A 13,772-nucleotide genomic window follows, 5' to 3' on the forward strand; every position below is an offset into this window, starting at 1 on the left:
TGTTACGTTTGCTTGCGTGCGCTAGCTGACATCAAACATGGCGCGCTGGCGGCTTGGAGCTTGCTACTGGAGGTGCGCGGATCGGAGCTGATCGGGCCAGTCAGTAAAAAATAACAATGCTGTGTCAGATTATACTTTATTTTTTATCTCATATCTTGGTACATATGTGAACAAGACAATTTTACCTCACCTTGACGGCGGTCCTTCAGTCGAAACGGAGCTTGATGTTGTGGTAGAACGCTATCGACAGGCACGTTGGCTTTATTTACTTGGCTGCATTAAAGCTTCAAACAGTGGCTAGTGACTGAAAATTACCATCACACTACAGTGAGTGATGTTATCTAGTGTTGAAACCATATATATAGTCCTAGCCCATGGGTGATTATTTAGTCTCCATTCTAGGGTAGTCTGGCCAGTTTTCCGACCCGAAAGCCCGGTGGATAGTAGTTGTTGACTTGGGGATTAGCCGCTTCACGCTCGATTGACAGAAGCAGCATCAAAAACAGCGGGCTGGTAGTCCTCAAGCACCGGGGAGACCAGGCCTAGGGCTGCCAGCCAAGGATCATCTGGGGGTAATTATCGCGATACCAGCTATCGGGATCCCCGGGTTTAATGACAGACTGAGTGATAATGACTGTATTCTCACCCAGCTAAGGGGTCTGTATTGTCGTGCAAATACTATAATTCAAAAATTCTGTCTTGTTCACCTACTATTAAGAAAATATTGTTCACATCTCATTGCTCCCAACTCTTTGGTGCGCAGTTATGGAATTCTTTTCGTTCGAGTGTTCTGTCGAAAAGTCGCATTGCTTACAACAATTGTTTCCGTATAATAATGAGTTTACCTAGATCCTGCAGCGCTAGTGAAATGTTTGTGTTCAATCATACTGATACCTTCGACGCCAGATGACGTAAACAGTGCCATTCCTTTATACATAGGTTATTCAATTCAACTAATACCATTATACAGTCTGTACTTAGGTCCGACTCTTTTTACCAGAATTCATTTTTCACCAATCTCTAGCACCGCCTCTACACAGAGCCATAATATTGTCAGTTTGTCTTAAAATGTTGTACATATTCTTTGTTTTTCATGTTTGTCATATGGGCCAGTGAGAGCCTGAAATAAAGAAATAACAATTATATAGTATGAAGATGTACAATTGTTTAATATTTACCTCATGGTACCCTGCGCTGTATGCATCTTGACGGGCACCGTCTTGTTGAGGTGTGTAACTTACAGGTGGGTCAAGCTCCTCAGCATCACTGTGGCTGGTGCTCATTTCTGGAGACATGATCAATCTAAATCCAAAATGTGGAGTGCCTGCAAGTGAAAAAATATCTATCAATCCTTGTATGTAAGTTCTCCTTTTCTTTCGTTCAAAAGGAATAAGGACTTAATAGCCATTTCCCCTTTTTGTTTTGGTAATTTGGCAACACTAGAAGCCATTTGCACATTATGTCATAACACATAAACCGTGATGGCACAAGTTTGCTAGGGCTAAAGTACATTAAGAAAATATGCAGAAACCTAGAATTCTCTTAATAAAGTCAAGCAGATGTAAGGGTAAGCAAAACAGCACTTACCAGGAGAAAGGGAGGCTGCATCTCCCAGCATGATTGCGACATTCAGGTTGTACTGTACTATATCTCCTATGTTGATGGTGTCTGCATCATCAGCAAGCTCAAAGGTGACGATGCTCAACTCTTTGATATCTGCAATTGACAGACAATTGATAATATTTCAAATAAACTGACTTGAGGTAATCATGGATCAGTTGAGATCCTCAAGTGGCTTTGTATTGAAGAGAGAATGGAAAATAGTTCCAAGTATGTTCTTCCTTCTCTTGACATTTTGTTAGGATCTTCCACCTCCTTGCTCTCAGATTTCCTGAACCTTGCAAGGACTAAACACTAAATTTTGTCTTATTCCCCCTTAGGAAATGAGAAGAAACTTTAGCACCATACGCATTTTTATATCATTAAATCATGTATCAAGCGTTTTGAAACATACATCAGGTTACCATGCAGCAGGAGCATTTTAGATTTTTTCTTGAAATCCATGCTTGATAAGCAACTGCGGGCCTGTGTAGCTATATACAAAGGATACAGATCTATTCAATAGCAAGGAACTTTACCAGAAGTACACATGCTGGACTGGACATTGACGTCAACCTCTTGCTCATTATTTCCTTCATTCGCCTCATCCAGATCCTGGGAGTCATCCATCACAACTTTGATGACGCTATCAGACCCACAATATGGCAGGTAGTCGTAGATAGGAAGTACAAATCCATCAGTATCACCTAGTAAACAATAGTGGGAATAAAATGGGAATTATTTCTACATGCATATCTCATTCGATATCCCTCATTTGCAAACAATGTCCATCATACATGTAGTTAAATATAATTGATACATGGTTTCTGGATCAAATCTAGGCCAATTATGTTTGCTGATTGATCTACTTTTACCCACAGAAATTGGAAACCACTTGATAGTGCAAATATGCACGTATGTTATAGTGCTCACCAAAGTCCAGGTCATTCCTTGTTTCTGTAGTGTCCTCTTGAAGAAGAGGAAACTTCTGTCTGTTGTAGGAAATCCTCTTCCATTGTGATAGTGCCTCAGCAGGATCTGCAGTTTTCTTCCTGATGTAAAGCTGATAAGACAGTCTGTCTGGCATCTGCCCTTGTAGCCATCCTGCTGAACCTGAAAATTACCAATTTGAAAGTACTATAATTTGTAACTCTATAATATTTTGATTTCAAATTCAGAACATTACTAAGTAAACTATTTTGTGTGAAAGGTATACTTTAGCCAATTGGATGTGTCAGAAAGGAGACAAATGGTTGATTTTTAAGTGAAATTATAAAATGACATTTTTGAAACTCATGTACATGTATGTACAGCAAGCAATAGCCCTCAGGTATTGAAATATTAAAACATTAATGAAAAAAATCTATTTGACCAACCTGTCACCATAATGTCCAAGCTCATAGCAAATCCCTTTGGACGCCCTAACTCGATTACAGGATCAGGGTCCAGAGTGAAACTGGTTGTTACGAGGTCCACAGAGTCTGGAACAACATGGACAATTTAAGTGCCAAGGGCCTTTTGCTTCCTTTACCTCTCCTATGTACTGAAACAGTCAATAACTGGATAGTCAGCAAAAGATGGTCACATTACAATTCCAGTCAAAAAAACTATATGTAGATGTCCAAGATATATGGTATTTCAAATACCAAATTCAGTATGATAGATGGAAACTTCTTCAATTTGTTGAACGCATTCTACTAAACTGAAAAAAGACAAATGTTGTGGTGGACAGTGAAAGAAAAAGATACATTCATAACTTAAATAAGCTCATACTAATGATAGTCAAAATTAGACTAAAAGAGTACCAGGGTCTGAGCAGTCTGTGTCAATGGAGATCCTAGTCCCTGCCACATTGTTCTCCTCCACATGTTCTTCTCCATCTACATCAGATTCTACAGACACGAACAAGTGGTCCACCTGTAACACAGAAGACCAAGACAGATTTTGATTTTGATATTCTAAATGTAGAACCATAATTATAAAAAATACACAGTCACAAAAGATGCACATAACAATGAAAAGGAAATATAAAGATACATAACTCTTGGATAAAATAATAAAATGTTCAGCTAAACAAAATACAACTTACATTGGCTTCACATGCTAAATTGGGAATCTCCACCAAGCCTGAGACCCTACTGAATGTCACCTCATCGTCCTGGGAAAGTTGTTGAAATCTTTGATCACCGTCACTTGCCGTGGTGAACTCAAAGGATGTGACAACAGGGATGGCCATGTGGCGGTTGAACCTTGATCCCCTTTGCACATAAAGCTGTCAGATAATTGCAAGAAAAACATTTTAATCTTGCTTGAATTATTGAATTGTCAGAATAAAATCATGCCAACATTATTTTTTGTCCTAAAGGTAAGATACACAAGATTATAAACACTGTATTTTAGAAATATAGCATACAAATGGCCACATACCTTAAAGTCAAAGTTTAATTCATTTGCAGATCCTGCATTAAGGGGTGATGAGTGGACATACTTCAACATGAGGTCAATAGTGACAGGTGATGGAATACCCACATGGTACATCTTATTGGTGGCAAATGATGATGATATCACTTTGAACAAATCTGTATTAAATTAAACAGAGGGTACAAAACATCAACAAGGTTAGCTTGGCTTTGTTCCATTGTAAAACAATAGTAATTGTCTCTTGTAAAAATCAGCCAAAATAATTACAAACACACCTGCTTATCATGCCCTTTTTCTCTAGGACTAATATCTCTCACAGGCAAACACACCTGTCCTTGGTGCTGAACACCAAACATGCACAGGCAAACACACCTGCCCTTGGTGCCGAACACCAAACATGCACAGGCAAACACACCTGCCCTTGGTGCTGAACACAAAACATGCACAGGTAAACACACCTGTCCTTGGTGCTGAACAACATCCACATACAAGTTAACATGCCTGTCCTTTGTGAAGAAGAACACATACACAAAAGTAAACATGGTTGTCCTTGGTACTGCAACACCATCCAAACACAAACATGTATCTCACTGGAGCACACAAGTAAACACATTTGCCTTTTGAACACCACCCACAAACATAACTTAACACATCTGTCCCTGCTGCTGAATACCATTTACACTCAAGAAAATATTCCTGTCCTTGGTAATGAATGCCATCCACACATAAACATGCTTGTCCTTTGCACTGAACACACAGGTTAACATATCTGTCCTTGGTGCTGAATAACAAATCTGGTGAATAGCTACAGCCACACAAGTTAATCACATGCATTAACAACATAACATCTTGAGGGAAAGAAATCTCACCATTGTCACAGCTGTAGGTAAAACTTGCATCCATGACATTGTTAAGTTTGTCTGCTTCTGATATGGTATTCAGAGGATCCACTTGAACCAAAATGTACACTGATCCACAGAACCTGGCATCTGGAGGAACCAGCTGATGAAAGAAAGGGGGACATTCAAATTGTGAATTTCTCTCTACTTTGCCTTTGTTCATGTTCCTGTAGGCTTGGAAGAACATACATGAATGTACACAATCATGCAGTGTCTAAGGTAGTTTTTTGGTAGCATTCCAGAAGTACATTCATCGCATTCTGTTTTGTTTTGAATTAGTTTTTGTGACAAAGTAGCAACATACAAAGATTTGAATGCTCTGAAACTTGCTTAGATTTCTTGTCTTATTCAAAACATAACTGAACTCTGTTCCCTCACCAAGTTGTCCCCATCTAAGGTAACCGTGCTATCAGAAGTGATGTTGTCACTCAGATCTGCCATCTGTGCTGCTGTTCTCTCATAGTTTAAGGGAAGGTCTGATGGGTCCAGGGTGTTGTCATTAGACAGGTAGAACTCTATGCCAAACACTGGGTTATCTGTGATGGCCTCCAAGTCACCAAGAACAACCTGGTAATACACAGATCAATTCAAAATCATACACATGTCAACATTTTCCAAAATTTCTGTTTGGGAGGCAAGTAAATTTCATGCATTACTTGTTACATGATACTAGGCTACCACACTTGTGTCATAATTGGCATTCTGTGAATAACAGAATAAACACTTGGCAGTTTTATTGTCTCAATTCTTATCATATTTATGGTGTTTCTAATTTGAAAATGCAGGCATCTTGTTTTTTTTATCCAACTTCTTTTTTGTGTATGCAGTATAGCAGCAAAACATTATATGAAAATATGCATGGTCAGCCACAAACTAGTTTAAAATCCTCTCAAGGTCAGGGTTCTCCAGACTTACATCTACAGTCAGACTGAAGCTGCCAGGTTGGCCTGTGTTGGGATCTGGAGCAGAGTCCAGCGTAAAGAGGCTGACACTGATGTCTGTCACTGGGGCTGAAGCTGAAAGTAGGAATAACAAAATATGTGGGATCACCCTTATTACATTGACATTGTAGCTGCATATTTGGAAAGCAGCAGTTTGAAGAGTATCTGTTTTGGGGTAAAATTTATACAGGGTAATGACCATAAATTGGGTATCTACCAATTGAGGAGTCATTATATGCACGGGAAAAAAATAGCTCAGTATATAACAAATATCTAATATTGAGCATAAATCTGGGTCATGTTTACTTGAAAGGTCTTTTTTACCATACCTTAGCAATTTTTTAATTCTCATTTCACGGTGCAACAGAGTTGTGCTCTTGGGAGCACAATAAAAAATTATGATTACTTTAAGTTGTAATATTTATTTCAAGTCTAAGTGAGATATAGAGTTCTTAATGAAACAAATTGACACAACTATCTTCCCTAGCTCTGATCCTTTTTTTTCCGTAAAAGACATACCATAGCAAGGAAAGGGAATAGCTCTGAAGTTATTGGCATCTACTGCATCAGCAATGTCCAGTCCTGCTCCCCTCAGCACAGCAATCCTGCTCCCCTCAGCACAGCAAACAGGAGATGGCTGTATAACGTGGGCAGAACTCAAAGCATTAGAAAAATTCATGCAGCACTGGAGGATATAATAATTATGATGATGATATGCTGTTTTGCTAGCAATGTTATTCCCATATCATAAAGTAGAAGCCCTACTTACGTTTTCTGACACATTTCTGCTGTTGGTGTGAATGTTACTGGGATGTCCCTGAAGTAGAGAGAGTTGTCTCTAGCCAGCCCAGCTCTCATCATCTGTCTATGCTCATCATTCAGACCAAAGTCATCAAGGGATAGCTCCTCATCCTCTCCATCAAACACAATGTCATCTGACAGGTAGAACTGGGAGAACAACAAGGACAACCTGGTCTGAACTTACCATATGTTTATAGGGAAAACGGCTCTGGTTTAATAATCGGAGTTAATTAATCTCTTGTGCTTCACTTCTAATATCAAATGGCTTTCAATTTTTTTTAAACCATTACAATTGACAGTTTATGTGTGGACATCTATCAAACATTTTGCATCTTATACTGTTAGGCCCCCATTCCACTAGTTGGCAATCATGCTGTGACCGTGCTGCAACCTGAACGGATTTGTATAAAAAATTTGGGTCACAGTGAGGTCACCATCCTAAATGAATTAGTATAACCACTGTACTGATCGCAAAAACAAATTTTACATTTTGGGTCAATCTACACAAAATTTGATGGTAGATTGGCATACCTTGACATGGAAGTTGACCTCATTGCCTTGAACTTCAGGAATGTCCCTGGTCCCCATCAGGTTGGTGACTGTAAAGGTCAGCTTAGCCTTGACCTCCACATTCTCAGCATAGTACCTCGCAGGTGCAGGGTCAAAGGTTACATCACTAAGGCCCAGTCCATCTGAAGATCATTGAAGAGGAACAAGGTATTCAAATATAAAGTGTGCCAAATAAATTTACTTTACACAGCTTACATATTTTCCATTTGATTGGCACAAACTTTGAAAATCAAGACACTATATACAATATGTTTTAAAAATGCATTTCATGGCACCACACTATAAACGTTAAGACCCTGCATTAAGAGACACCTTTATGGGACATGCAGTGGTAAATAGAACAACCAAAAATCAACTGACCTCCATCACAATGGAGAAAGATCCTCTTCAACTGAATGTTGTTATAAGGCCGGAGGTCATCAACACTGGCCTCTTGAACTCTGACCTCTACCCCAAGGTAGGTCCAACCACAGTAGTGTCCAACATATGGATAGTACTGATCTGTATGTAACAACACAGCCATGATCACTTCTTGAATTGAAGTTACTGCTTTTATCACAGTACAGTCATCAAACTAATCTCAATTAAAAGTAATCTATTAGATTCAGCAGACTGGAGTCAAATTATACTGAAATTCTAACAAAACTTCAAGTTAAGCAGCACTGGGTACCATAACAAATTGTTGGAAGATCTTCATATTCACTATAATTATAAATAACAATATAAAGAGAAAAATGCAAGGATTAACAGCAAGCAACTGTACTGTATGGTTTAAGAAAATGTTGTACTATTTAGCAATTTCAGGACAAAAGGTAACACACAACATGATTTTACTAACCTATAGTCAGTGGCCCCTCAACTCCACCAAAGCTGTGCTGGAGTGTGTGGTAGGTGAGCCCCGAGATTTCCAAGTTCAGTTGTGTATAATCTGTGCTTGATGGCTCATGGGGAATCTCTATATCATCTTGGCCCAACATCTGAAACACAAGGCAAGACATCAATCAACACTCGACTATATCATGGTATGAATCTGTCTTAGAAAACTTTGAGAAAATATGATATATAGAGTACAGAATACTGAACATCTGAAACCCAAGGCAAGACATCAATCAACACTATCATAAAAACAATTGATAAGAATCTGTCTCAAAATTTGAACAAGTTATGACATAAAGAGTTGAGGGAATACTGGAAAAGTGCACAATTTCAATTGACAACATTGATTTAGCATAAAGCTGACCTCATCATGAGACAGGTAGAAATGGTAGCTGTAACGGTTCAGAACGGCATGCCCTGCAGCTGACACACGTGTGCGCAGGTTGAACACCTTTGGGGTCCCTGCACTGATCTCAGGGCCATCATTCAGATTGAAGTCCTCTATGGAGATGTCAACTGTGTGGAAAGCAAATGAAAGACTTCTGTTACTAAACTCTGTTGCTAATGAGTGATTACTACTAATTTTCTTACTTGTGAGCATGGGACATAGAAATGGACTGACTGTGAGTTCCTGGGGCAGTTGGATTAATTTTATTCAGTATCTAAAATATAGACCTGTTTGTGAGGATTGGGACAGACTTAATTCCAAAAGAGTAACTGATATAAGGATTGTTATCAAACTGTAGAATTCCATATCATGTTTAAAAGATTAATACAGTAGTTCTGTGATTAATTTCACATGTGACAATTTGTACATGTATACCTGCATCACACATCTTCTTGAGTGGGATGGACACAGTGTGTGTGAGGTACCCTGGGAGGGTGCTGTCTTCTGGCTGAACCTCAATGAACAGGTGAGGGGATTCAAGCTGGAGACATCTTGGTCGACTTAACTGTGGATTTACAGTCACTGGAAAACAAAAACATGTGGACATCATGGACCTGTCAGATTTAGGTCATGTAGTGAACATGATGGTAAACATCAACGTAGAACTTCTTTGAATTCATGCAGCTAAAAACATCTCAAGTCAGACTTGTTACTGGACCTTGCATAATATATGGATTTACGTATAGGATGGCTGAAGCTGATTTTTATTCGATATATTTAGTAAGACTTCAAGTTAAACCTGTATGGCTCTGGAAGTCTGAGAATTTTGTGGGCAACTAAAGTCACACATTTGTACAAGTTTCTGTATGTTAGGTATAATGCTATTTGTAAAATCTATAAAATACTACACATTGTCTTCAAAGCTAGGAACATTGATCTTTTTAATAAATACATACTGAACTATCACCCCCAAACTGAGCCCCCCATAGAAAATAGCACAATCTACATGTTTTGTATATCTCAGAAGCAGTTGGAGTAAATGAAAACCATGATACAAATGTATATTGTCATATAAGTCTAGAATGCAAGATACTTTTCACAACCAAAAAAATGATTGATTAGGAATAAGATGAAATGTAGCCCAAAGAAAAAGCCCCCAAGGAGAATAAAACGTTAAGTCATCCTTTCTTACATGACAATCCATTAAGTCTCATGGACTCCCCTGGGTCAAGCCTGGCCGCTTTCTTCACCACATCTGGTCCAAAGTCAATGTCAAAGGCAGTGTCCCATGCTGGGTCAAGGTCACCATCATCTGAGAAGTAGGCCTGTGGAGACACAAGACTTACACGTGACTAACTGACTAGACTGGTATGAGGAGAGAGTTGATTTTTATGACAAATGTCAGCGACAACCAAACCCAGTGTGTTCCTGAATAAACACGGACTAACATATATAGCCAGTATATAATATTATCTTTGTACTGAAAACAAGAAAAAAATACTAGATATGTATCATAACATTACAATGCTTTTCAACATTTTAATACATTTCGTGCACTAGTATATGCCTTTAGACTTTCTACTTCATGATGCTTTTTGTATATTTTGTGCACTATAGTCCTGGTCTAAATTTGACTTTCTACTACACACTATAATGTGGACCTATCTTTATGAATTTTATGAGGCACTTCTCAAAGCTGTACCATGTGTACTTTTTGCAACCAAATCAACATTTCATATTGGGATTCTAACTTTTCAGACTATTCTGCTGAAAGACACCCTTGGTTTGTAAACACATTTTACATTTCAGGCATGAAAAATTCATTCTTACTCTGAGTTCAAAGTTGGAGACTCCGAGTTGTGTTGTTGTGATGCCCTGGTTAGAGATGGTGATGTCAAATGTGACAGGGAAGGGTGCTGGGATGAGCTTGTATTCATGGTGAAACATAGGACCAGACAGATGAAGCCTTGGATTTAGGAAGGAACCTTGAAAAATAAGTCAGCAGTCAGAATATTGGTACGTACAGTAACGATTCTGGGGGAAAGCATCAATGAAAAAGATCATCAGCACCAGGACAAAAAATTGAAGTTCTGCTTCAGTACCAAGGTCAGTTGCCAGGGAGTGACATGCACCCTTAACCTTTGCCTTCCCAACACCTACCCACATATCAAATACCATCACAATCCATTCAGAGTTCTAAAGTTATGCTTATCATTAATCTAGTGACCCTTGCACAAAATGATATCATAGAATTCCCATATAATTCAATCATGGAAACTTCTTAACTTGACCAAAAAACACCAGGTATTGCCATTTTGACTCTTTCAATCACAAAACTGGTATGCAACAAAATTACAAATAGACTTAACTTCAGTCCATTCCACATCTCAAAGAAAGGTTATACAAAGAAAGGCAGTATACATTCACCCTCTGTTGGTGGAGGTGGACAGTCCATGTGCACCAGTGTAGTGTAGGCATTGTTCCCTTCTGATCCTTCCTCATACTGGCCAATCACATTGTCTGATGGGTCTTCCTCATAGGTGTCCAGAAGAATACTCACATACACATCTCCACAAAAGTCTCCATACCCAGTCTTTGGTATGAACAGTCCTGAATGAAACACACATTTAATATGTAGCTGTTTGTAACACTTCATCAAGTTCATCACATTTGTATGTTACAATAAAAACTATCAACAGTGAGTGTATATGGCCATCCGATGTAATAGACTAGCAGATTGAATTTAAATGAATGTGTAGACATTTAATCGCTATCAGACAAAAAATCTATCAAATTTGTATTTCAATGGTTACATCACTATAGACAGTTTCTGTTTTTTTACCATGAATACAGAATATGACTTGGTGTGTGACTATCTGGAAAGTATGTGCATAACAGCCACCAATATTTCAGCACCACTGAGAGAATAGCTACTAGTGTGCAGTTCATATCTTTTCAAATCAATGGCAATCACTGTACTTTAAGGAATTAGTACCTGCAAAAAAACATTTTTGGAAAAGCAAACTACATTGTCCACACCACAGCAAGTGTTGTTAAGAGGACAACAGCACAATAAGCATTTCAAATATTACTGCCAGTTTGCAGGTTTAGATCATCCATAGTACATGGCACTTCACCATGGGTGCAATACATTGGCAACAATGTTAAGAGTATGTATAAAATGTGTTGAGGACTCTTGAACTTACCAGAGGTATCAAATACAATTGCAACATCGTCCCCATTAACGATCTGTCCCAAAAGAGGTCTCATCCAGATCGGCATGATGTAGGGCACCTAGAAAAGAGACAGACGAATTCACATCCTGCAAGGTACATTACTCACTGTGACAGGTAAAGCAAATTAGCTCGTCATGCATCATGGAAAAATGTAGTTTGAATCATCAATCTCATTCTTCATACTCATTATTAAAACAAATCTACATTGATACCTGTTGCAGAAGGGAAAGATAGATTGAAGTGTTGTAACTGTAACAGTTACAGTTCATGCTTGATAACCTGCTCAGCATAGAAACAATGCCATAAAAAGTCCCTGAGATACTGGGGTTCTAAAAAAATGACACACAAATACCTTAGATATCTATTAAAACAAATTCCAGTCCAAACCCTACCTCCACATCCTTAGATGGATCCAACATCTGGTTTTGGGACAAGAAGAACTTGAACTTGTAATGTTGGATATCTGAGGCACTGAGAGCATTGCTGCCCTCGGCAGTCGTATGTATGATGGCAGAAAATGGGGTGGCCATTCCTGGAGTTAGAGTCTGACTAAGGACTGACATTGTGTCCACGTGGAGATCCAATATATCTACAAAATTGAAATATGCAAATGTTAAAGCAAAATCAATTATCAAGGAAACACAGCATGTGAAGGAGGAATACAGCAACCAACAAGCAGCAACATAATTATATAAATGAAGATTTCAAAATTGTCAACTCTGTCTACATAATGTAAAGAACATATTATAGTTATATACATATCTATAATGCAGGTCACAGCACTAACATCTTCTAATCTACCAGAAGCTATTCTGAATGAAGATTATAACACTTTCCTTACTCACAAGTTCAATACACTTCATCAGAACAAGACACCAGCACCAGCAATAGCAACCAGTTGGAAAGTAAGTCCAAACCACCAGTTTTCTTTAGATTCTTGATTCTTATTCCTATCTTTGTTACATAAATGATAATCTGTCCATACTTTTACGGTGTGTTTCTGGCAAGCACAATCACAATGCGTAAGTAAGAGTAGACAGGGAGAAGTTTGAAGAGTATAGTTGAACACACATCACTACAAGGTAACTAGCCCCTGCTGTAGTGAATACACAAAGCTTAGTCAGTGTGGCCCAGGGCTACAGAAATGCAAATGGTCACCACCAGAAGCACCATGTGGTGAGGAAATAACTTCAACTTCAAGTTACACAATATCTAAATGGCATATACAAAAATCGAATAAAATTTCACAACACATGGTGAATTAATAATAGCTTTGATAAAATGCACTTGTCATTACCACTGCACTGATATTCCATTGAAATCTCCGCCACATCGTTGCCACTGTACCCATCCGTCTCACCAGTGCCTGGGCCTGTTGACACAACAACCTGCAACCCAAAGTTAAAATAAGTGTATGACGGATGACAAGTTTGCCTGAGGGTTTGTAATGATTAAGAAATAGGCTTTAAGCGTCCACCTGTCCAACGCGGCCACGGCCACACGATTTCCGGTCCCGCAGGTACAAAAACACTGCCGATTATGGCCACGCGGACCGCTGATCTATGTTTCGGCACGCGTTCGGCCATATACAGCGGCCGTATCGTCACCCTACGCCGGATTTAAAACCTCTTTGACTTATATTCAAAACAAAACTTCGTAAACTGGCGCTACCCATACCCGCTGACAAACGAGGTCATATAAGGTCAATAGACGACACCAATATTACGGAGGTAAATTGTGTTAAAGTTACGTTCTAATACACTATCGCTTAGGTTAATTTACATCACAAAAACTTTCTAAATAAATTGTTACAAAGACAAAATGATATGAACTTCAGACTATGGTGGACTTTATTCTTACATTTATTAAGAGATAAGTCTAAAATGACGAGACTTTTCTTGTGAGTACCACATTAGCATAATGGGTGAATCTGCAGCTGACGGACGGCGAAGTATCAAAGGATACAAGACGAAAGATCAAAGAAATATGACGATACCTGTCTCTTCAGAACATATCAACTGTAGAACATTTAAAACTTTTT

General features: G+C 38.7%; 1 protein-coding gene across 1 annotated transcript in view; it reads right to left on the reverse strand.

Moving 5' to 3' along the window:
• Positions 1-1,020: 1,020 nt before the first annotated feature.
• LOC118408773 overlaps positions 1,021-13,772 on the reverse strand; it is a 28,647-nt gene continuing 15,895 nt past the window's right edge. The window contains exons 12-36 of the mRNA XM_035809636.1: positions 13,029-13,119; positions 12,124-12,320; positions 11,702-11,789; positions 10,923-11,105; positions 10,326-10,480; positions 9,688-9,820; positions 8,931-9,077; positions 8,472-8,623; positions 8,070-8,208; positions 7,592-7,732; positions 7,193-7,353; positions 6,630-6,808; positions 6,457-6,497; positions 5,835-5,935; positions 5,298-5,486; positions 4,890-5,022; positions 4,027-4,178; positions 3,689-3,871; positions 3,405-3,516; positions 2,976-3,080; positions 2,533-2,712; positions 2,139-2,306; positions 1,588-1,716; positions 1,179-1,324; positions 1,021-1,032 (exon numbers count right to left, since the gene is read on the reverse strand). Of these exons, the coding sequence (XP_035665529.1) occupies positions 1,021-1,032; positions 1,179-1,324; positions 1,588-1,716; positions 2,139-2,306; positions 2,533-2,712; positions 2,976-3,080; positions 3,405-3,516; positions 3,689-3,871; positions 4,027-4,178; positions 4,890-5,022; positions 5,298-5,486; positions 5,835-5,935; positions 6,457-6,497; positions 6,630-6,808; positions 7,193-7,353; positions 7,592-7,732; positions 8,070-8,208; positions 8,472-8,623; positions 8,931-9,077; positions 9,688-9,820; positions 10,326-10,480; positions 10,923-11,105; positions 11,702-11,789; positions 12,124-12,320; positions 13,029-13,119 (3,417 nt within the window). The remainder of the gene's footprint in view (positions 1,033-1,178; positions 1,325-1,587; positions 1,717-2,138; positions 2,307-2,532; positions 2,713-2,975; positions 3,081-3,404; positions 3,517-3,688; positions 3,872-4,026; positions 4,179-4,889; positions 5,023-5,297; positions 5,487-5,834; positions 5,936-6,456; positions 6,498-6,629; positions 6,809-7,192; positions 7,354-7,591; positions 7,733-8,069; positions 8,209-8,471; positions 8,624-8,930; positions 9,078-9,687; positions 9,821-10,325; positions 10,481-10,922; positions 11,106-11,701; positions 11,790-12,123; positions 12,321-13,028; positions 13,120-13,772) is intronic.

The sequence above is a fragment of the Branchiostoma floridae genome, chromosome 2 (genome assembly GCF_000003815.2).
Source record: "Branchiostoma floridae strain S238N-H82 chromosome 2, Bfl_VNyyK, whole genome shotgun sequence".
In the NCBI taxonomy this organism is placed as follows: domain Eukaryota; kingdom Metazoa; phylum Chordata; class Leptocardii; order Amphioxiformes; family Branchiostomatidae; genus Branchiostoma; species Branchiostoma floridae.